The sequence below is a fragment of the Alexandromys fortis genome, unplaced genomic scaffold, assembly GCF_014885135.2.
Source record: "Alexandromys fortis isolate MF-2015 unplaced genomic scaffold, M_Fortis_MF-2015_v1.1 scaffold_1, whole genome shotgun sequence".
Classification (NCBI taxonomy): domain Eukaryota; kingdom Metazoa; phylum Chordata; class Mammalia; order Rodentia; family Cricetidae; genus Alexandromys; species Alexandromys fortis.
In genome coordinates this window covers 34754320-34777293 of record NW_026067927.1, presented here as the reverse complement: position 1 = coordinate 34777293, position 22974 = coordinate 34754320, and the positions used below count along the sequence as shown (strand labels likewise).

The 22974-nt window shown below is 38.8% G+C and overlaps 1 protein-coding gene across 12 annotated transcripts in view; it reads right to left on the bottom strand.

The window, feature by feature from the left end:
- Nsd1 (nuclear receptor binding SET domain protein 1) overlaps window positions 1–22974 on the bottom strand; it is a 112559-nt gene that overhangs the window by 57086 nt on the left and 32499 nt on the right. For all 12 annotated transcript variants that reach the window (XM_050144058.1, XM_050144064.1, XM_050144057.1 and 9 more), the window contains 3 exons: window positions 20333–22892; window positions 3470–3594; window positions 1722–1992 (listed from right to left, as the gene is read on the bottom strand). In XM_050144058.1, the coding sequence (XP_050000015.1) occupies window positions 1722–1992; window positions 3470–3594; window positions 20333–22892 (2956 nt within the window). The remainder of the gene's footprint in view (window positions 1–1721; window positions 1993–3469; window positions 3595–20332; window positions 22893–22974) is intronic.

The following is a 22974-nucleotide window of genomic DNA, read 5'->3' as shown; positions in this document are numbered from 1 at the left end:
GTAGTGCACCCCTTTAATCCCAGCAGTCCAGAGACAGAAATGGGCAGATCTCTGTGGATGAAAAGACCAGCCTGTTTTATAGTGAGTACCAAGGACAGCTAGGGCTATAAACACTCTCAAAATAGGAAAATAGGAAAACAAATAATCCTACAATATAAATGCGCACGCACACATGCACAAACATGAATGTTTGTGTGATACAGTAAGTACTTATTCCTGTTCCTTAAAACATACCTTTTAGATAGGCCAGACGGCACAGTGTATAAAATCACTTGGTGCCAAGCCTGACAAGTTTGATCCCAGAACAAACATGATAGAAGAAAACTGTCCCTCTGAAAGTTGTCCTCTGAACTCCACAAATATGTGGTGATGTGCTCACACACTTGTGCATGTATACAAACACACACAAATAAATGTAATTTAAAGAATCTTTTAGGAGTTGGACATATAGTTCAGTGTCAAGGCACTTGCTTAACATGTGTGAATCGCTAGGAGTGATCCCTGGCATGGCAAAAATTAAAACAACATAACATAAAATGAAACAAAAATCTTTTAAGATTCTGCTTTACTGCAGTAAGAATAACTAGAATTTTAAGAAAAAATACCAGTAACTAATGCTGGGGATGTATAGATACTTATTATCTAAATAGAAGGACAAGTAACAGTCCTTGACAGACTAAAGCAACACCCAATAACCAGGATGATACAAATAGTACTTTTAGATTTAATTCTCCCCAAGTGAAATAGCAAATAATGAAATGAGAACCAGTTGGAAATGAACTTCAAGGAAATACTAAAACTTACTAGATGCTTAATTTGTTTTCAAAATTCTAATGTTACACATTGATTCCTTTTATGCTGTTGGGGTATACCTGCAGAGACCAGAGCTCAACTTTGCAAGGTGTTCCTCAGAGCCCATCCACCTTGTTTTCACTGGGGCCAAGGGCTCACAGGCTGCGCCTCTGACTGGCATTCCCAACATGCACCACTACACCTGGAATTTTAATGTAGGTACTGGGGACTGAACTGCAGCAATCATATCATCAACTGAGCTATTTTTCTAGCTGAGCTATTTTTCCAGTTCCTATTTTAGCCAGTTTATACATGATGAAACAACTTTAGAGATTTTTTTGAGTTCAAGGTCAGCCTGATCTACAGAAGGAGTTCTAGGACAGCCAGGGCTATATAATGACCCATCTTGAAGAAAGAGAAGGGAGGAATAAATGAATGAATGAATGATAGCACCACCCAGCCACCAAAATGTTTAAGTTTTTTTTTTAAAGATTCTTATATTTGTTATGCATATAGTATTCTGCCTGCAAGCCAGAGGGCACCACATTTCATTGGTTGTGAACCACCATGTGGTTGCTGAGAATTAAACTCAGAACCTCTAGAAGAGCAGCCAATGCTCTTAATTTCTGAACCATCTCTCTAGCCCACCTGTGTGCAGCATTCCTACTTGTTTGTTAGTTCACACTGCAGCTGATCAATAATCATGAAAGGACAATAAAACAGGATAGTTTCTAAAGTCATCTCCTTCACAGTACTCCACAGACTCATCTGTAGTCAGAAGCTATATCAAATTAGCCACTATTTTAGGAATTTCCTTGAACAAAATCATAAACAGTAAAAGATGTTAGCTTTACAACAACACATAGAAGAAAGTTCCTGCTGCATCCAATCACATCTGCTTATACACTGAGACCCCAGCCCCACCTTACCTGGTGTCTTAACAAGCAATTCCTCAGACTCAAGGGCAGGCTGCGGAGAGACTTCTGGAGCCACAGGAACAGATAAGGTCAGCTGTGGCAACTCAGCATGTCCAACTCCAAGATCTGACTGAGCCAAGGGCCCTTCCAAAAATGGAGCCTCTCTTTCAAGAACTGGAGGCTCTTCTTTAGTTGAAATCAAAGAATTCTCATCCACCTGCTTGTTCTGAGCACTAGAGCGACATCGGGCAAGAAGGCTTTCGTCTTCACAGCGGGAACTTACCTAAACATAGTAGGTACAAATAGAATACACAGGACAAAATTATTACAATTTACCAAAAGGGGAATAAAAGGACAATTAAAAACACAAAACATTAAGGACCTGGTGGTGGTGGTAGCTCACACCTTTAATCTTGGCAGGGGCACTCTGAAGGCAGAGGCAGGCAGATCTGTAAGTTCAAGGCCAGTCTGGTCTCCACTGGGACAGCCAAGGCTACACAGAGAAACCCTGTCTCAGAAAACAAAACGAACAAACAACCCCCCCCCCAAAAACAAAACAAACCCAAGAGATTCTGATACTTGCTATACTGTATATTAAGCCTGAGGATATTATGCTAAGGGAAACAGTTCAAAGTAGTACAAAACTCCACTAGTTCAATCTGGAAGAATCAAACTCATAGAGATTAAAAAAAAAAAATGGAAATAACAGAAAGGAGAATTATTTGCCCAATAAGTATTGCTTTTCAGTTTAAGAAAATAAATAATTCTAGAGATGAATGATACTTATGGTTGTATAATAGCACAACTACTCCAACTTGTAGAACTCTATGCTTAAAATAGCTACTATAAGACTTTGTGAAATATTTTAGCATAATTAAAAAGAAAAATGTTTAAAATTTAAACTCTAATGTAAAACCAATGAGAAAGGGAGAAAAAAAATCAAAGTTCCTCCTAATATTACCAATTAAAACTAAACCCCTTAATTAAAAGAAACAATTATTTTTACTTTTAAAGAATTTTAGGGGGCTGGAGATATGGCTCAGTGGTCGAGAGCATTGCCTGCTCTTCCAAAGGTCCTGAGTTCAGTTCCCAGCAACCACACGGTGGCTCACAACCATCTGTGATGAGGTCTGGCGCCCTCTCCTGGCCTGCAGGCATTCAGACAGAACATTGTATACATGATAAATAAATATTTAAACATTCTAAAAAATAAATAAATAAAAAAATTAAAAAAAAGAACTTTAAAGTTTAATAAAAAGACTGAGCTTAATGTAGAGAAAGATGAAAGAAAATCTTTAAGTCTTTTTATTTTATAGCCACTAATAAAATTAACAGATAAGGGTCTTCACTTTTTTTAAACCACAGAGCAATGGCTAACAAAGTACAGGACATTCCTTTGCTACTAATTACATACATACTGTTAATTCACAAAAGTGTAAAATAAAAGTAAAGAGATTAGTTAGCATTATGAGAACTTTAATTCACTAAAAAAATGTTAAGGCAAAACTATGTATTTTCATTTCATTATCCAGGCTGTTAATGCTTCATCATAACAATCTTCCTAAGTACTAAAACACTCTTCAAAAGGCAGAAACATGTTAAGTTGATTCACTCACACACCTTCTGAATAACTAATAGTAAACAAGAGACGACACAAAACAAACACCAGAGAAGGAGGACCCCAGTTAAAGTAATGGTCTTCTGAAGATAGAATATGATACTACAGGTAAACTGCCACCTTATAAAATGTTGCTGCATACCTTATGCACTTGTTCCTGTACCTTCTTTTGTTTTTTCTTAGGAGCAAATATCTGGTCATATTCTTCTGAATATTCCAGAAGCCACTTGCTTGGCTTCCTAAGACGTTTCTTCTCTGACCGAATAGCTAAAAGAGAAAATAACTTCAATATTAATTAATGGATTTAATTAATTATTTAAACCCACTCTGTCAACAAGAGGTCTGTGAGCAGTGGTGCGCATGCCTTTAATCCCAGCACTCGGGAGGCAGAGTCAGGCAGATCTCTGTGCCTTTGAGGCCAGCCTGGTCTACAGAGCAAGTTCCAGGACAGCCAGGGCTACACAGAGAAAGCCTGTCTTGAAAAACCAAAATAATAGGCAGGCTCAAAACAATTTTAAAGATGTAAAAGGATTCTGGCTTGAACAGTAAGAAGCTTGATATTATTTGCTATGGATTATCAAAAACAAAAGTTGGGAGTTTTTTTTTTTAATTCCTCGTATACACAATTCTCTATTAGTAAGGAAATGATTAAACTGAAGCCGGCTTTCTGTATACCAATACAAAGTTAGCATATACCTAAAATAAAAACACAGATTACTAACTGGGTAAACAGGCACAAGTATCTGATATTCTTCTGAGTAAGAAACACCTTGAGAACTGGACATGATGGGTAAGGCAGAAAGACTACTGTAAATTTAAGGCCAACACAGGCTACAGAATTGTTTCATGTCAGCCTAGGCATAAAACTTTGCCTCAAAAAACAAACAAAATAACAAACACAAAAACACAAACACCTTAGGAAGCCAAGTTCATGACTTCTAGAAGGATATATAACCTAACAGGGCCAGGTAATTGCTCCATTTCTTCTCCTCAGTTCCACACTGTCCCAGTTTTAAAACATGTGCACTGTTACAATGTAGCACACTGAAGCCCCTTAGGACTAGAGGCTAACACCTACACAATAAAGTAGGGTCTGTTTAGGAACCTCAGTTGAATATAGTGTTAATGTTTCTGATGAAATGGAAAGCAATTAGAAGCTAGTTGTATAGCGCACATCTTTAATCCTGGCACTTATGAGGCAGAGGTAGGAGGGTCTCTGTGAATTTGAAGCCAGCTTGCTCTACACAGAGAGTTCCAGGCTAGCCAGGGCTGTACAGTGATACCATCTCAAATAAACAAACAACAAATAAATTAATCCAGGAAAGCCACCCTGAAACCATAGGAGGAACATATCTCAAAAATAGAAGGGAGGGGGGAACAACTAAATGTTGTGGGCAAATATTTAAAGGCTGAAATAGGTATTAAAAGTATAAGCCTACATTGCTACCTATATAATTATGCAGCTACTCAAAGTATAAAAAAAAAGTGGGATTTTTCTTATTGTTCCATGTTAGATAATGTATCTATAAATGAACCAAAGAGGTGCATTTTCCAAGCATGTGACAAGTTTCCTTGAGTTCCTGCCAGCATGACAATGTTTCTTCTACTTCTGAAACGGACCATACCCTAGATGGTTAAAAAAAAAAAAAAAAAAAAAAAAAACTTGGAATAAATATACACATTTGTATCCATGACTTTGTGCTCTGAGGAAAACTATGATAGATTATAATCTAATAATTTCCTCATTAGACATTAAAGTTTTACAACACATTACACTTATTTCTAATGGGAAGGAACACCAAAAAAAAAAAAAAAGTTAAGAAACAACATGGGTTTATTATTTCCAGTCACCTCACATTCAAAGACCTCTGATCTTCAGTTCAACATGCCAGGCAGAAAATGGCATCTCCATTTTATAAATAATATAAAATGGGAATAAAAAAGGGAAAGTGGTTTATCAAACTCACTATGTAATTATAAATCAATTATTGAGGTAGGTCAGCCATGATAATAATCAAAATCTGTCAACTCTAAAAGTGTGAGTGGTTTTAATTAAAGTGAGCTCCTGTGTTTGTTAGTATTGTATCTGTCCCCCCATTCCTAAACAAAGTTTCAATCCTAGGTTTCAAGATGGTCTTGTTCCCTTCTTGAGGTTGCTGTTCCCATTAGATAGTGGCAATTCAGCTTTCTCAGAAAATACTCAGGCCAAGCTTCAGTTTTCTGGCTATTTCTTTGAGCAAACAAAGAAGCCAGCAGAGTACAAAGAAGTAGATATCAGAGTGAGATAAATCTGTATTCAGTGGTCACATGCATTGCTCCATGTAGAACATGATTTAGGACCTCAGTTGAGTGTAGTAGTGAACACGTTTAGTGGCGACAGAAGCAGGTATTTGAAGTCGGCCTGGTCTACAAAATGAATTCCACAGCAGCAAGGGCTACATACAGAGAAACCCTGTCTCAAATCTGCCCCCTACCCCAAATTAGGGTCTGATAAACTATTACATTAGACTTTTGGGGTAACATTTTATTGGAGTATAGAGTCACACTATTCATTTCTATATGGTCTATGGCTTTTTTTTGCCACCAAGGCAAGTAGTTAGAGAGGCTATACAGTTCTTAATGCCTAAACTTTTATGTTTTAGGCATTACTTAATGCCCAAAACAATTACTTTTAGGAAAAAATTACCAGCACGTTCCTTAAATAGTGTAACAAACTGTAACTAGTAAGAATTAAATGACTTAAAAGACAGAAGATACTTTCTTTTTCTTTCTTCCTCACATTTACAATACCTCAACTCTCACCTACCTTCTTCCCAGAAGTTCCCTAATCCATTTCCTCCATTTTAAAAAATTAATTTATTTTTTGTTTTCTGAGAAAAAGCTTTTCTGTATAGCCTTAGTTTCCTTGATGCAAGTGGACAACATTGAAACAAGTTATGAAAAAGGACAATCAAAAAAAAGATGAATATAACACAAGCTTTGAATGCTGGAGGGCAACAGGAAGAATGAATGACAATCAAATGAGCAAATGGTAGATCGTGCAAGCCTTTACACAGGCTGAGCAGCAGCAGCGGACAAAGCAGGAGCTAAAACTCAACACCAATGAAATTCTCACAAAAGAAACAAGCTCTTATTCCCATTCTACAAGTATAAACTTTCAAAAATGAACACAATGTATTGTGGAGAATGGACGTCAACTTCTTATGCTGGTAGATTACAGTTCAGAGAGCACACACCAGCTAAAATAATAAAATAGCCCTAATGCCAAAACATACCAAATGGTGAACAACTAAGGAAACTAGGATGTATATATATAGCTGTGCTAAATACTACTCAGCAGTGTAAACAAGTTATTGCTACATGTTACCACATATAATCACATGCAAGTCAGATGAGATCTAGTGTGCTTATGACAAGCCAAAATATGTAAGGTGAAAAGCAAAGCTTAGAGACTATACACTATATCATTACACTAATATGAAATGACAAGAGAAGTAAATCTTTTAGAACAAAAATTGGATTAGTGTTTGTTTGAGCCACTGAGAAGCAAAGAGTGAAAATTATATAGACAGACTATGGTGCTCTTGCTGGTATGACAGACCATTCTAGAGTTTATGGAAATGAGTGCACATCTCACCAAATTTAATGAACATCCTATCATTCAACTATTATAACAAAATGTATAAAATTTTGTAATATATATTGTTATTCTGAATATTATTCTGAATAAAGTTAATTTTTCAAAATAAAGTTCCAAGGCTGGGCAGTGGTGGCGCAAGCCTTTAATCCCAGCACTTGGGAGGCAGAGGCAGGCGGATCTCTGTGAGTTTGAGGCCAGCCTGGTCTACAAGAGCTAGTTCCAGGACAGGCTCCAAAGCCACAGAGAAACCCTGTCTCAAAAGGCCAAAAACCAAAACAAAACAAAAACCACAAAATAAAGTTCCAAAAAGAAGTAGTACCTAAAAAATCCTTGAAATCTCTACCCATTGCTAAAAGAAATAAATATTGTTCCCCTTTTATCCCCCCCCCCCCGCCCCCATCTTTCTTTTATTCTAAAGTCAAGACTTGACAAGTTGATTTGGCATTTTATCTCTCATTTCTATTTTTGGCTAAGAATCAAAGTTTCCAGTTACAATTCATTATTAAGCAAAATTAGGGTAGGAACTCAAGGCAAAAACCCAATACAAAAACCAGATGTTCACTGCTCGCTGGCTCATTGGCTTTAGCAAACTATCTTACAAAGCATAGACCACTCTCAGGGAATGGTAACACACATAGACAGTCTCAAAAGCCATCTGATCTAAGCAATTCCTCAATAGGGGCTTTCTTCTGAGATGGGTCAAGTTGTCAATTTAAAGCTAGGAGATTTGGGTGTTTTGTTTGTTTTTGAGACTGGATGGAACTCTTGTAGTCCAGGCTGGTGTCAAACTCCCTATGTAGCTGAGGCTAGTTTGAACTCCTGATCTTTCCTTCAACTCTCAAGTACTTGCGATTATAGCATGTAACACGATGTCCAGCTTTTAAATTATTTTCAAATGTTTTCCAGACAATATTCATCATCTATTTTACACAGGGTAGAGAGCACAAGCTGAGATAGGGCCCCATCATACAGTTCTGATTACTACTAGGGCTACAGATTTTTTTTTTTTTTTTTTTGAGTCAGGGTTGCTCAGTAGCTATGGAGCCAGTCCTGGAACTTACTTTGTAGACCAGGCTGGCCTCAAACTCAGAGATTCACCTGCTTCTGCCTCCTGAGAGCTGAGATTAAAGGTGTTCGACACCTCCACTGAGCTCTTATTTATCTTTTTAAAACAGCAAAATACCTCTGTCACATATAATGGTATTTGTCCAGGAAAAGGAAGCTATTCAACTTTATCCTTTCCCTGTCTCACCTTCATAAGTTTTGTTTGGTTTTGCTTTTGTATTTTGACACAGGGACCCAGTTTTAGGACAGGCTGGCTTTGAACTTGTAGCACTCCTCTCCCTTAGCCTCCCAAGTGCTGAGGTTTAGGCATAAGCTACTGTACCCAGTTGCTATCACAAATTTGATAGGCTTCTATAAACTAGACAAAACGCACTGTAAATTCCAATAAACAAGATCAACATTAAGCCTATGTAAAAAGAGTCTTCCTCAAGATTAAGAGATTTTGTAGCTTGTACACAGAGTTCCTTTATAAAAGTCGACTCTAATTTCAATGGGAACAGGTTTGCCATGGAAGGATGGCTAGGATGGAGTTTAGAGAAGTGCTGATGGGGCACAGCTCATGGGGCACAGCTCAGTCTCCTGCATCGCTCACAGGAGTGTATGACTTAACAACTACAATGCACAACTTAGATCCGAGAGGTGGTGACCCAGTAAGAGGGCAATAAACAATTTATGCTCCCAATTCTAAAAAGAAGAAAAATTATTTTAAGGTTACTAACCATAGGATGCTAAACTGCCAAAACTGTACACTAATAAAGGGCAGAGCTAACAAATTACAGCAAGCTATAAGAAAAATAGTGTGAAATTTAATAAGGCTATTATTACTAGTATGACAGCAAAAATCATGAGACAAATCTGAAAAACAGACTGATTGTTGAAGGATACAACTGGAAGAAATATTAAAACCTTCAGTGTTTTTTAAATGCTGAATTACGCCAATATGTTACCATATTTCATCTTCCAAAAGTTTGAGGATTAAAGATTTATTTATCTCAATAGACAATGCGATTGCCTAGCACTGGGTTCAACACCCAGCACCACATAAACTTAGGTATGGTGGCAATTCCTGTAATTTTGAGACTCAAAGTGGAGGCAGAAAGATTAAAATTTCAAGGCCATTCTTGGCTATATGAAAAGTCTGAGGTCAGCTTAGGCTACATGATATCATGACTCAACAACAAAAACACTTAAATTCAGCAAAACCAAAAATTATATGTAATCATAAAATATGACACTGAAATACTAATAAACAAAATACTTTTACAAATAAACTCCTGTTTCTTAGTCTTTTAAAAACATACAGGAAAGGATTATTTCTAGTACCCCTGTGACTTTATTTGCTGACAAAGGCAATGAAACGTGGTAAGAACATTGAGGGAAAAGTTACTGAGTGGGGTAATAGCCAAGGACGGATGGTACAGAAGGATAATTAACACTGCCAGAAGCTTCAAATGAAAATTTCTAGCCAAAGCCAAAGAAATGTAGGCCACATCAAGACAGACTTAAACTAAATATAAAGCTAAATGTAGAGCAGTTTTAGCCTAGGCGGTTCCAGCCTCAACCCCCAGAATCAGATGGAGTTCAGACCAACTTTATTTATTTTTTATTTTTGGATTTTTTGAGACAGGGTTTCTCCGTAGCTTTTAGTTCCTGCCCTGGAACTAGCTCTTGTAGACCAGGCTGGCCTCGAACTCACAGAGATCCTCCTGCCTCTGCCTCCCGAGTGCTGGGATTAAAGGCTTGCGCCACCACCGCCCGGCTAAACCCAACTTTAAAGTTGTTCCATGGTTTTGTTAAGTTCCTCTGTAACTCCTTTCCCATCCCACACCTTTTCTGATGGCTGACGTCCACACAAGCAAAAAACAAACAACAAGCAGCTGGAAAGGCCAGGAAGAAGAGGGGGAAAAAGCATGAAGGCTAGACTAAAGGTTGCCAGGAGAGTGGTCTAGATCTTCTGGCTCACTATGGGAGTATCAAAGTACTTCTCCAAGGGCCCCTGGGTTCTCCAGCCTCCAGCTACCATTATGACAGAGGCAGAAGAGGACTCTCGGCCTGTTTCTTTCCTAGGAGATCATTACCATGTGCAAGATATAACATTCAACACAACAAAAGAAGAAAAAAGGTAAAATAATTTAATGAGTTTATATCACAAGATCAGTATTACTGAGATTAAAAACTCTCTTACTTTTAGGATGTGGCAGTGCATATCTATGAAATTCAGTGCTTAGTGGAGAGGGGAGAATAAAAATTCAAGGTCTCTTTCCACTAAGTGAGGGCAGCATGGACTACATGAGACCCTGCCTTAGACAAACAAAATCCTGGACAGGAGAGTTGGGTCATGGTGTAAGGGTACTTGCTGCCAAACCTGACAAGCTGAAATCTATCCCTGGCCCCACATGGTGGGAGGGATGAAAAGACTCTACCAAGCTGTCCTCCTGACCTTATTTGTGTTGCACATGCCTAAACACACATCCCAACCAGCACACACAATAAATAAATGCCATACAAAATTTCTTTTATTGTTTTTAAAAATTCCATTAAAAACAAACAAACCCCAGAAAGGTCTTCTTGTCAACAAAGAAAAAGAGATGATTCTAACTAAGGATGGGGGTTGAATATTCCTAAACCATTCCTGTTTAAATTATGCTTAAGCTGAAGTATAACTGAAGGGAAACAAACACATAAAAAAAAAAAAAAGCCCAACTCCTGCTATATACACTAAATATCTAAACCTCCACTTTGAGCATGTGAGTTTACCTTCCCTAGAGGAAACCAATTTTAAAAAGCAATGTACTTGATCAAGAACCAGAAGTAACCTGGGCAGTGGGTGCACACACCTTTAATTCAGTACCTGGGAGGCAGAGGCACACAAATCTTTGGGTCTGAGGCCAGCCTGGTCTACTGAGCAAGTTCAAAGACAGGGACAGATGGACGGAAAGGAGGGAAGGAGGAGGGGAAAGAAAAAAAAAAAAAAAACGAGAAAAAGAAACAGAAGTAATAATCTGGAACCAGAAGTAAATCTACCATGAGCTTGCCTTTAAAAGAAAAAAAAAGAAGGTCTGGAGAGATGGCTCAGAGGTTAAGAGCACTGGCTGCTCTTCCAGAGGTCCTGAGTTCAATTCCCAGCAACCATATGGTGGCTCACAACCATCTATAATGAGATCTGGTGCCCTCTTCTGGCATGTAGGCAGAACACTGCACATATAACAACCCTAAAAGAGAAAGAGAAGAAAAAGAAATACTTGGGGGTGGGAGAGTGGGGTTTGGGAACATGCCTCCATTTCCATCACTTGGGAGGGTTTTTAGTTGGAGGGTAACTTGAGCTACATAGTAAGCAAGACACACATTTCCCACTGCAGACTACAAAAAAAACGGGAGTACAGATCACCAATAGAACACAGATTTGTGCTCAGTCACTAACAGCACCAACAAAACAAAACCAGGCATAATGGCACAGACTCAATCCCAGCTACTCCAGAGACAAAGGCAGAATCTGGATCACAAGTTCAAGGCCTGCCAAAGATATTGTACACTAAGTTCAGTCTAAACAACTTAATGAGACCCTTTCTCAATATAAAATGTCAAAAAAAAATGGCTGGGGATATAGACTAGATATAGAGTTCACCTAGCATATATGAGGCCCTAAATTTAATGCCCATTAAGACAAAAACAAAGCAAACCCCCATGTAATAACACATTCCATGAGGCCATTACTACCTCAAACTAAAACCAGACAAAGATTATCACAAAAAAGCAAACCAAACCTAGCAATTAAAAAAAAAAAATCGTACTATATACCACAACCAAGTGTAAGTGATACTAACCCTAAGACTACAAAATAAGTTTGATACACATTGGTAGATAAAGGGAGGAAAAGAGCCAAATAAGCGCCAAACTGTCTGACAAATTAATGAAGTATAGACTGATGGTTAATCTTAATTGTAATTTGATTAAATAGAAGAACCATGGAGATCAGGAAAGCAGAGTGCTAGCTTTACTGGCACGTGTGCGCGCAGGGCTGAGAGGGTACGTTTCCAGAAAGGAAAAACTAGAGGGAAGAGAGACCAACCTGAATGTGTATGGCACAACACAACAGGCTGGGGAACCAGCAGGAGGAAGAAACCAGTTAGCTTAGACACGGCTCTCTATTTCCTGTGTGCCATGATGTGAGCTGTTCTGCTCTGTAACGGAACAACTGTCCTCACTACCATAGACAGAAAGCTCTGAAAGCTTAAAGTCAAAACAACAAGAAACTTACTAACACACAGGGGTAAAAGGGAATTCTTCAATGTCAAAATCACCACTAAAACAGTTAGTGATATAATGAAAACACCAAATGGTTTTCTGATGATTGGGAATGTCTGCTGCTCTTTCCACATCTGTGCATCATCACTAGAGATTCTAGCAAAAATAATTAGGCAGAGTAAGTAGAGAAGTAAGGTACATTTGCAGAAGTAATCTACATTTGCAGATGTGTGCACTGCAAATCTATCTGAACTAATGAACAAGTCAAACAAATTTTAATATCAATATGCTAGGCTGTGAAGCTGGCTCATGCTCTTCCGGAGGACCCGAGTTTGATTCCCAGTACCCACATGGTGGCTCACAACCATCTGTGATTCTGCAGGCACAGTGCACATTGTAAAGATGTGTAGGCAAAAAACCTATACACTTGGGCTGGAGATATGGCTCAGTGGTTAAGAGCACTGACTGCTCTTCCAGAAGACCCGGGTTCAATTCCCAGCACCCACATGGCAGCTCACAACTGTCTGAAGATCCAGTTGCAGGGGATCTGACACCTTCACACCAATGCACATAAAATAAAGTTAAATAAACCATAAAAATATTTTTTAAAAAACCTATACACATTAAAAAATAATTAAAAAAAATCAGTATACAAAATCAACTATATTTATGAATAAGCAATCTGATGAAACCTGAAATACAATTTTATTTTAATAGAATAAAAAGTATTTAGGGTCAGCATGGCTCAGTGGATGTGGGTACTGATGACCTGAGTTAAACCCTGGAACCCACATAAAAGTAGTAGAAAATCAACTCCCACAAATTGTTCTATAACTTCTAAAATGTACATGCATATACACATAAACAGATCAATAAATAAATGTCAAAATTAAGTTGTGGATACATTAGCAAAATGTATGAGACTTATAAACTGAAAATTACAAAACAATATTGAAAGAAATGAAAGTACAACTTAGATGTCATTCCATATTGATAGACTGGAAGCCAGAACAGCAACACTGCCTGAAGGAGCCTATAGCTTTCAGCACATTCTCTATCAAAATTCTAATGGAGGACACTGAAGAAATTAACAAATCTAATATGAAATACAGAAGATTCATAGAAGTCTAAATCATCTTGGAAAAGTACAAACTTTAAACATTCACATTCTAATTTCAAAGATGAAGCAATTGGCAAACTACTGTTCTAAGAACTATGATATGAATAGCTTCTCCTTCCAAGATGGACTCTAGAAGTGGAGAAAATGGGGAAGAAATATTCCTGAGGCTGACCAGCCTAGCTAAACTGCTGAGCTCCAAGTTCACTGAGACATCCTAGCTCAAAAAATAAGGTGGAGAGCGACTGAAGACACCCGATGTCACCCTTACATATTTGCTGCTAGTTTGTTTTTTAAACACGTGTCAACAAGACCACACAATAAAAAAAAAAAAAAAAAGAATACTTTTTCTAAGGGAACAGGGTCACTCTGTAGCCCAGGCTGTCTCCAAACACTCAGTCATCATCCTGACTTATTTTAGCAAGTGCTAGGATTATAAGCATGAGCTACCACACACAGCTAGTAACAAGTCTTTTTAATACTATAACTGAGTCAAAAAGTTGCCAACATGTAAAGGAGTAACGTTGAGTAGCTTAACTCATACCATTACTTTAAAAACATTGCATTAAAGGCTCTAGAAAAAAAGCAGGTGTAAATCTTCATGACCACAGATTATACAATGTTTTCAAAATATAATATCAAATACACAAGAAAAGAGTTTATCAAATTTTTTAAAAGTTTTGTACTTTAAAAGGTTATGGTAAAGTTCAGGCAATGGCGCCCATGCCTTTAGTTTCCAGCACTTGGGCGGCAGAGGCAGGTAGTTCTCAGTGAGTTCAAAGTCAGCCTGGTCTGCAAGGTGAGTTCTAGGACATCCAGGACTGGGAAACCCTGCCTCAAAAACAAGAAAACAAATCAAAACAAAACAAAACACCAAAAAAATGTTATGGTCAAGATCAGTTCAGAATACTTGTGCATCATATGTACTACTAATATCTAGAACGAGGAATGCTTACAATTGAAAGACAAAGAGCTAAATTACAATCATGAGAAGGCTCAAGGGTAGAACGCTCATGCACTAGGCCCTTGGTTTATCCCCAAGACCACAAAAGAAAACATAACAATAATATAACCCAAAACTAGATAAGACATTTTTCCAACAAAAGTATGTATGTATGTATGTATGTATGTATGTATGTATACACACACACCCAAATAAGTACATGAAAAATACACAAATCACTAATCAGAGAAATGAAAATTTTTTTGGTATTCTTACAATTTCAGACCACTCCATACTCACTAGAACGTCTACAACCAAATAAGTGCTAATGGGCATCTGGAGAAACAGAAACTCTCATACTGCTACTAAGAACATAAAATTAGATAAAGAGCAACTTTTCTAGCAATTCCTGAAAGGTCTAAACACAAAATTACTAAATCACTTAGCATTTCCATCCCTAGGTATATATAAAGTCCTAAGTGTAAACACCCTTGAACCCACCAACCGATGAAAATAAAATTAACGCATCCACACAATGTAATACTGTTAGCACTAAAAAGACTTAAAATAAGAGAACAGTTCTTAAAAAGCAGAATAAGCGACCTTGTTACTCCCAGAAATGCTGACACTTATGGTAACTCTATAAACATTCCAATCCCAGGAATAATCATAAAATAAAGGATAAGAAGAACCTTTCACTTTCTCAGATACTGCCACTCACCAAACCGGTTCAGCTCAGATCCACTGGCAGCTTCAGTTTGTGAGGTAGGGAAATACCAGGGCTGGAGAATGGGGGTGGAATATGACCCAATATAAAACAAAGGAGGGGGAAATTTCTCCACAAACGAACTCCAAAAAGCACATAAAACCCAATAAAGAATTCAAAATATTGTCTAAGAAACTCAATTGTCTATCTATAACATAACAAACAATTAAAAATAAAATTCAACCAATGCATGAGCAAAATTAAAATATCACAGGGAAATTCCAAACAACAAAAACCCTGAGGTGAGAGAACAGAACTGAAATGAAAATATTTTAATCCCTGGCTGTCCTGAAACTCACTCTGTAGACCAGGCTGGCCTCAAATTCAGAGATCTGTCTGCCTCTGACTCACCAGTGCTGGTATTAAAAGCTTGCACCACCACCACCCAGCCTGAAATGAAATTTACTAGAGGACTAAAACAGAACTAGAGGAATTCAACAGAAAATTGAATTTGAATTGAAATGTCATCAAGTAGAAGAAAGAAAACTGGCAAATGCCAGAGAGAATTCCAAGGGCTGGGAGTCCAGCTCTTAGCAAATACTTGGGGTGTGGTGTTTACTGCCCAGCACCTACCACATCCTGTGCTTTCTTTTCTATCGCTGTAAGAGAACACAACAACAAAAAGATTTAAGGGAAGAGCTTCAAAATGCTTGAGTTGCAGTTCAAGGCAGCAGGAGCTGAAGCAGTTAGCTACATTCCAGACAGACAGGAAAGAGAGGTGGATCAATGTACGCAGAGAAGGCTGAGCTTGCTCTCTTTACTTTTACAGCCCAGGTCCCAGAGTCCTCCTTCTCATGCCAATTAAAGTAATCAGGGAAATCCCTCACAAGCACGTCCAGAAGCCCATCTCCCAGGTGATTGTAGATCTTGCTAAATTTAAAACACTAACCATTGCACCCTTCTAAAAGCAAAACAAAGCAAAAAAAAAAAAAAAAACAAAAAAACAAAAAACAGGTAATTAAAAAGTATGTACTCAAAAGAATAAAAAAAAAGTGTGAAGAAAATATAAAAACAAGAAACCACCAAGTGCACCACAGACTACATAATGTTTCAAGAAAAAAAGGACCAGAAGTTTGCTTGAAAAGACTTCCCAAACCTGAGAGGAATACACAGAAATTCAAGTTCAAAGGACCCCCCCAAAAGACTGGAAGTTGCCCAGCATCTATAAAGGTCCAGAATACAGAAGACCATACTGTGATACATCAAAATTGTTGAAAGTCAAAGAACACAGAGAATTTTAAAGCCACCAAGAAAACCAACTAATCACATACAAGGAAACTCCCATTATATTTTTCACAGATTTCTTAAACCTTACATACTAGATGTAAATAAATACATTCAAAGTGCTGAAGAGAAAACTGCAAGCCAATATATCCAGCCAAACTTCCCTTCAAAATGAAGGAGACACTGGGCAGTAATGGCACATGCCTTCAGTGCTTGGGAAGAGGCAAATTGAGTTTGAGGCAAGCCTGGTCTACAAAGCGAGTTCCAAGGCAGCAGAACTGTTACACAGAGAAACCCTGTCTTGAAAAAAACAAACAAAACTGGCAGGAGAGATGGCTCAGTGGATAAGAGCACTAGCTGCTCAGCCAGAGGTCTTGAGTTCAATTCCCAGCAACCACATGGTGGCTCACAACAATCCAAAATGCGATCCAGCCACCATGGAAAGAAAACAGAAATCAATGACAGTACAAAAATCAGAAAAATGTATACACACGGTAATAAAACTGTATTCTAAAACGACCAATCGGTCAAAGAAAAAATTATCAGAAAAAATTAGGGAAATTAAGAATGTTGAGGCAAATGAAAATACTGGAGACTGAATGAAACATGATATTCAGCAAAATTAGTATTGAAGATAATTATATTATTAACTACATATGGTTTTTGTTTGCTGGTTTTAAAAGCCAGCTCTGGGACTGGAAAGATGGCTCAGCAGTTAACAGATATACTGTGCACACGTGTGTGCACGCACACGCACGCAAATTTTTTAATCTTTAAAAAAAAGAAGGTGGGAGGAAATTAGGTTTAGTAACATACATCTTCAATAACCCCAGTACTGAGAAAATAGAGGCAGGAAAGAATATCTATCTACAAGTTGAGGGCCAGCATAGCAAATTCCAGAATAACCTAAAATATGAGAAATATGCAAAAAACTTAATCCAAGGTTATCAGAAGAAAAAAAGTACAGCAGAAATAAAATTTAGTATAGAGAATACAAGAAAGGACAAAAATCAGAAGCTAGGAATGTATAGTGATATTTATCTGTCTTTTAATAAATAAAGCTTACTTGATGATCAGAATGCAAAGCTAAGCCACTAGAGGCCAGGGAGTGGTGGCCTTTAATCCCAGGACTCCAGAGACAGAGGTAGACAGATTTCCTTCTCCGTGAGTTCAAGGCTCTCCATCTCCCTAGACTACACAAAATCGATCCAGAAACAGATCCAAGTGGTGGTGGCTCACACCTTTAATCCCAGCACTAGGGAGGTGGAGACAGGAGTGATATGGCTGGGCGGAGAGAGGAATGTAATGGGGAAGAGACAGGAACTCACTGGAGTGTGGAGTCTGAGGTTTGGTGGAGACACAGTGCAGTCTAGGCAGTCTGAGCATTGGTAGAGGTAAAAGGTCTCTCTAGTGGCTTACTGCTCTGCCTCTCTGATCTTCAGCTGTAACCCCAATATCTGTCTCAGGGGTTTTTGTGCTACAGGTATGTACATCAGCTAAGGCTTGTCAAGGATATAGCAAGGTCTTAGGCTAAATCTCTAATATAAAAAAGAAAAATACTTCTAAGTACCAAGTGGAAGAGTTTTGAAAATTTTTACTATTTACTTTTTGATATTATAATTAGTTTCTCATGGACTTTTTTTTACTAACTGTTGTTTATACATATATTTAATTTCTTAAATTGAATCAAATAGGGGGAAGCATACAAGTTATATGCATGTGAGTGCAGATGCCTGCAGTAGCCAGGAGAGCTTTATACTCCCTGGAGCTGAAGTACCAAGCAGTTATGATCTGTTCTACATGCCTGCTGGGATCCTAACTCAGGTCCTCTGTGACAGGTATTTTGAAGATCCCCAACACTTTGCAAGAACAGTATGCACTCTTTATTGCTGAACAATCAATTCCCTCCAGGTCTTCAGGCTGCAGGCTGAAGTTTTAAAAAGAAAAATATATACATACTACAAGCTCTTGACAACATTAGGGGGCAAGGACTTAAATCTTAAAGAGACAGTATAAATGAAATCATTTAGAACTGTACGCCAACAAACTGGATGGACAATCTGAAAGAACACAATCAATTCCTTGAAACAATCAAGTCAACGAGACTAAATGAAATGAGTCATTTCAAAACAAATCTAAGCAAAGCAGACTTATGCCTTTATTCCAGCACTCGGGAGGCAGAGTGGTCTACAGAGCTATCTCTAGGACAACCAAAGCTACAGAGAAACTGTCTTGAAGAAAAAAAAAAAAAAAAAAAAAAAGGAAAGTCAGGCGGTGGTGGTGCTCACCTTTAATCCCAGCACTTGGGAGGCAGAGACAGGTGGATCTCTGAGTTTGAGGCCAGCCTGGGCTACAAGAGTGAGTTCCAGGTCAGGCTCGAAAGCTACAGAGAAACCCTGTCTCGAAAAAAGAAGAAGAAAAAAAGATTTAATAATCAAAAAACTTTACAGGGCTGGAGAAACTGCTCAGCTGGTATGAGTACTGGCTGTTCTTCTAGAGGACCCGTGCAAGCTTGGCAGCATACAACAGCAAAACTGACACCCTCTTCTAACCTCTGTGAGCAAAATCACATAGCCAGGTGGTGGTGCCTCAGGCCTTTAATCCCAGCACCCAGAAGGCAGAGACTGGCAGATGTCTGTAAATTCAAGGTCAGCCTGGTCTACAGAGTGAGTGGACTGGCCCCAGAGCTACTGAAAAACTGTGTCTCGGAAAAACAACTACCACAACGAAAAGAAAAGAAAACGAAAGGGGGGGGGGGAAACCCGGGTCCCAGCAACCACACGGTGGCTCACAACCACCTAAAATGAGATGATCTGGTGCCCTCTTCTGGCCTACAGGCAGTATACATAAATATATAAACAAACAAACAAATAAATAAATCTTAAAAAAAAAAGTAAAAAGAAAAACCCATACACATAAATTAAAAGCAAAACAAATTTCCAAAAGGGCTGGGGAGATGACTCAGCAATTAAGAGCATGTACATACTCTTCCAGAGAACCCAAATTCAATTCCCAACATACTGTAGAGACCTGCACTCATGTGCATATCCCCCCATAATTAAAAATAATAAAAATAAAATTTAAGAACAACAGCAAAGCCCAGGAAGCCCATGGTTCACTTGTTTCCCTCAAGCAGTCCCAAGCAGTCCAGCATTCTCAAACTCTTTCAAAGCTGGGAATCTACAATCCCAGTACACAGGAAGCTAAAGTAAGATGATCTCAATGGAAAAAGTACGGTTTCTTCAACAAATGATTTTGGGAGCAATGAATATCCACATCAAAAGAATTCAGAGACGTTGACTTCGCCCATACAAAAAAATTAGCAACAACAAGACAAATAGGTAGAAGACGTAAGACAATAAAACTCCTAAAATACAGGAAAGAATACTACTACACTGGGATAGATAGCTTCTTGGCTATGACACCTAATAAAAACTATTAAAAGCAAAAACAGCAAAAATCATTATGTGAGACATTAAACTTCTCTGAAAATAATTTAGCTGGCATAGTGGTACTCCTTTAATCCCAGCCTCGGATCTCTTGAGTTTGAGGCAGCCTGGGCTACAAACCAAGTTCCAAGACAGCCAGGACTACACAGACACCCTGTCTCAAAACAGAAACTTAAGACACAGCAGAGTGGAAAGGTAGCCCATGAGATAGGATATCTTAGCACACCTCTCTTAGCACCTCTCAGTTACCTCCTGGATCCCAAAATGTCAGTCAACATTGTAAGACAACAAGCTAGAAACAGGAGGGAAAATTGTTTTTCTTTTGAAAAGGAAAAGTCTTCTGATTAAACACACACACACAAAACCAATGAGGCAACTATTGACTAGCATGCATGAGGTCTTAAACTCAACCCCCAAAGGTAACAAAACAAAACAGTCTGAAAATACAGACACACCAGCATTAAATTTCAGTCTTTTTCAAGTTGTTTCTTACTCTATCATAAAAACAACATTATCAACAAATTCTCTAATCACTTACTACCAGATGCATCCTTACCTGGCTCAGGGAGCTTGGTCTGTGGTGTCAAATTGGGAATTCCTGTCTCTTTTTCCACATTACCCATGCTAACATTGGATTTATCACAAACATTTAGTCGTGGCCCAACTGAATCCGAGTGGCCAACATGATTGGGATCTGCTGCTGAGTCCTCAAGTATGCTTGTAGGAGGAGCTCGTGGTTCTAAGTAGTCTTCCCGCTCCTTCGGCACAGAGTCACCAGGAAGCAAGGCTCCAAAGGCACCCTCAGAGTTTTCTTTCTCCCTAAATCTGTTAGTGCGTTTTCCAGGCTTAGGGCGCCTTTGGTTTAATCGCTGCCACCGCTTTTTAGGCACCACTTGATTAACACCATGGGGTCCATCATTCTCACTGTTCATTTCAGACCCCAGCTCTGGGCCTTTCCTGTTCTCAGAAGAAGGGTCTTTTTCAAGAATTTTATCAGGGTCAGATTGTTTAACCTTGCTATCAAAATGTACATCAGAAAAATGGCCGTCTTCCTTTCTTAAATGGCCCACCTGCTGAAGAGGCTCTTCTTTACCAGGATCCTCAGCCCCACCCCTTGATGGGCCATTCACTAAACTTCCACTTTCTTTGTCTCCCAGCAGGTTAGCGCCAATGCTCACCGCTGGAGGTCGATTCAACTTTCTTTTTCGCTGGGTCTTTAAGGTTTTTGGGTTTATTGGGGGTTTTGCCATCTGGGCTGAAACTGCTTCTCTCAATTTGGACGATGGCTTTGCTCGGCCACAGTTGCGCCTTGGAATACAGTTTGTGCGACTTCTACCACAAGCAGGGTCTCTTTTGTCAGAAGCTAAACCAGGCAAAGAAGACAATTCTCCAGACAAGGCAGAGTCACCCTCACTAGAATTCAGTCGGAGAGCGTCTTGAGTACTATCTCCAGTTTTTTCAGAATTGTGTGTGGAACTTCCTAACAGCAAAACCTTTGATGTCCCTACAGGGCTACTAGTAGAACAGTCCCCACGATCTGGAGTACGGTAGGAAGCCAGATTTTGAGCAGTCATCAACCGTTGCTCCTTAGTCTTACTATCATGCATGTCTTTCAGCATCATTAGCAATGTACTAAATTTGTAGTCTGGTTCAATAGGTATATGATTCTGACTAGAAGCAGAAGAAAACAGTAATGGCTTTGATGACTTTGATGTTCCAGAGTCGCTGACATCCTCACTTAACGATCTGTAGGAGAGTTCCTTCAACTCTGACAGAACATGTTTCACTACTGCTGTTTCTATGTCACTTGAATCTCTGGTTTTTTCATGCATATTATTCAGTAGTTTTAGGCCCTCTACTTTCCCACTTTTGGATATGCTGGCCAAAGGAGAGCCTTTGGTATCAGAAGAACAGCATTTCAAGTTGAGGTCCTCATTTGTAGCCGAGGATTCTGCATCAGCTGGGTTTTCTTTATGCTTGCATTTTATACTGCGGAACTTGGGCTGTCTGCTTTTTAAAGGTAACAGAATTTGATTTGGAGCCCCACCCTTTGTCAAGGAGTTATCACTACAAATGCTTGGTGGTGCGCTGAATTTTGGAGTAAGACTGTCATTTCTAAATTCTGGTTGGGGTTTAGGAACAGGAGTACAGACTTTAAGATCAGAACGATCAACCTGAGACATCTCAGCAGTTCCAGGTTCCACTGTCTTGGCAGAATCCATTAAGAGGTCTGTATGTGAATTAGTGATAAGGGACTTCTGTTTTTCTTTTACTCTGTTTGTGGCAGGATATTTAGAATACTTTGTTTCATTTTTGTGCATGGGTAAAGCACTCTCTGTCCTATCAAAAGCATCTGTAATTTCAACGACACTGTTAACAAATTCTGGGTTGTGTTCTATAGGATCCAGATCACTGTTCCCATCATCAGAAGTGGTACCTACACTAATAGAATCAGTTCGCTTTTCCTCATCACCAGCTCCAATATAGCAGAGCTGTACTTTTGAGCTGCACACCAGGCCTGGCTGGAGTTTCTTTTTCTCTACACAATGCTTAGAGATCAAAGCACTCTCAGACAAACCTGATAAAGAATCACAATTTGAAGTCTCAAAATCTGCCTTATCAGTGCTCTGCACACATGAAGAAAGGAGGAAATTTCCTGGTGCAGTTTTAGACCCTGTGAGGCTGTTTGCTATCCTGGAAAGTTCACTTGAAGCCTGTTTATCAGACACACTACCAGAGATGAAGTTTAGGCCAAGGTTCTCTGGAATTTTTCCCCTCCGTTCCTCTTTATGTGCTTCAAATGACAGGAGGCCCTTTTTCACACTAGTCCTTTTTATATTTTCAGAGCTTTTTCTAGCTCGAGACTTGTCACAGGGCTTTTCCTTTTCATCTGCAGAATGCTCAGAATCAAAAGCCAGAGACTTCAGGCAGCCATTAAGCAACAGGTCATGCTCCGATTCAGGGTCATTTGTACAGTCCTCAAATAGCATAGCTTCTTCACGGTCCAACTTGACTGAACTGGTGACACATTTTTGGTTCTTAGATCCTTTGGGAACATCATATTGCTCAGCAAGACCAACGCTGGCTTCCCATTTGCTCAAAATTTTCTGAGGAACCTTAAATTAAAAGAAAAATAAGAATATCAATAATTCCAAAAAGAAAGGGGGAAGGAAAAACAGGGAGATAATAAGCATTTTA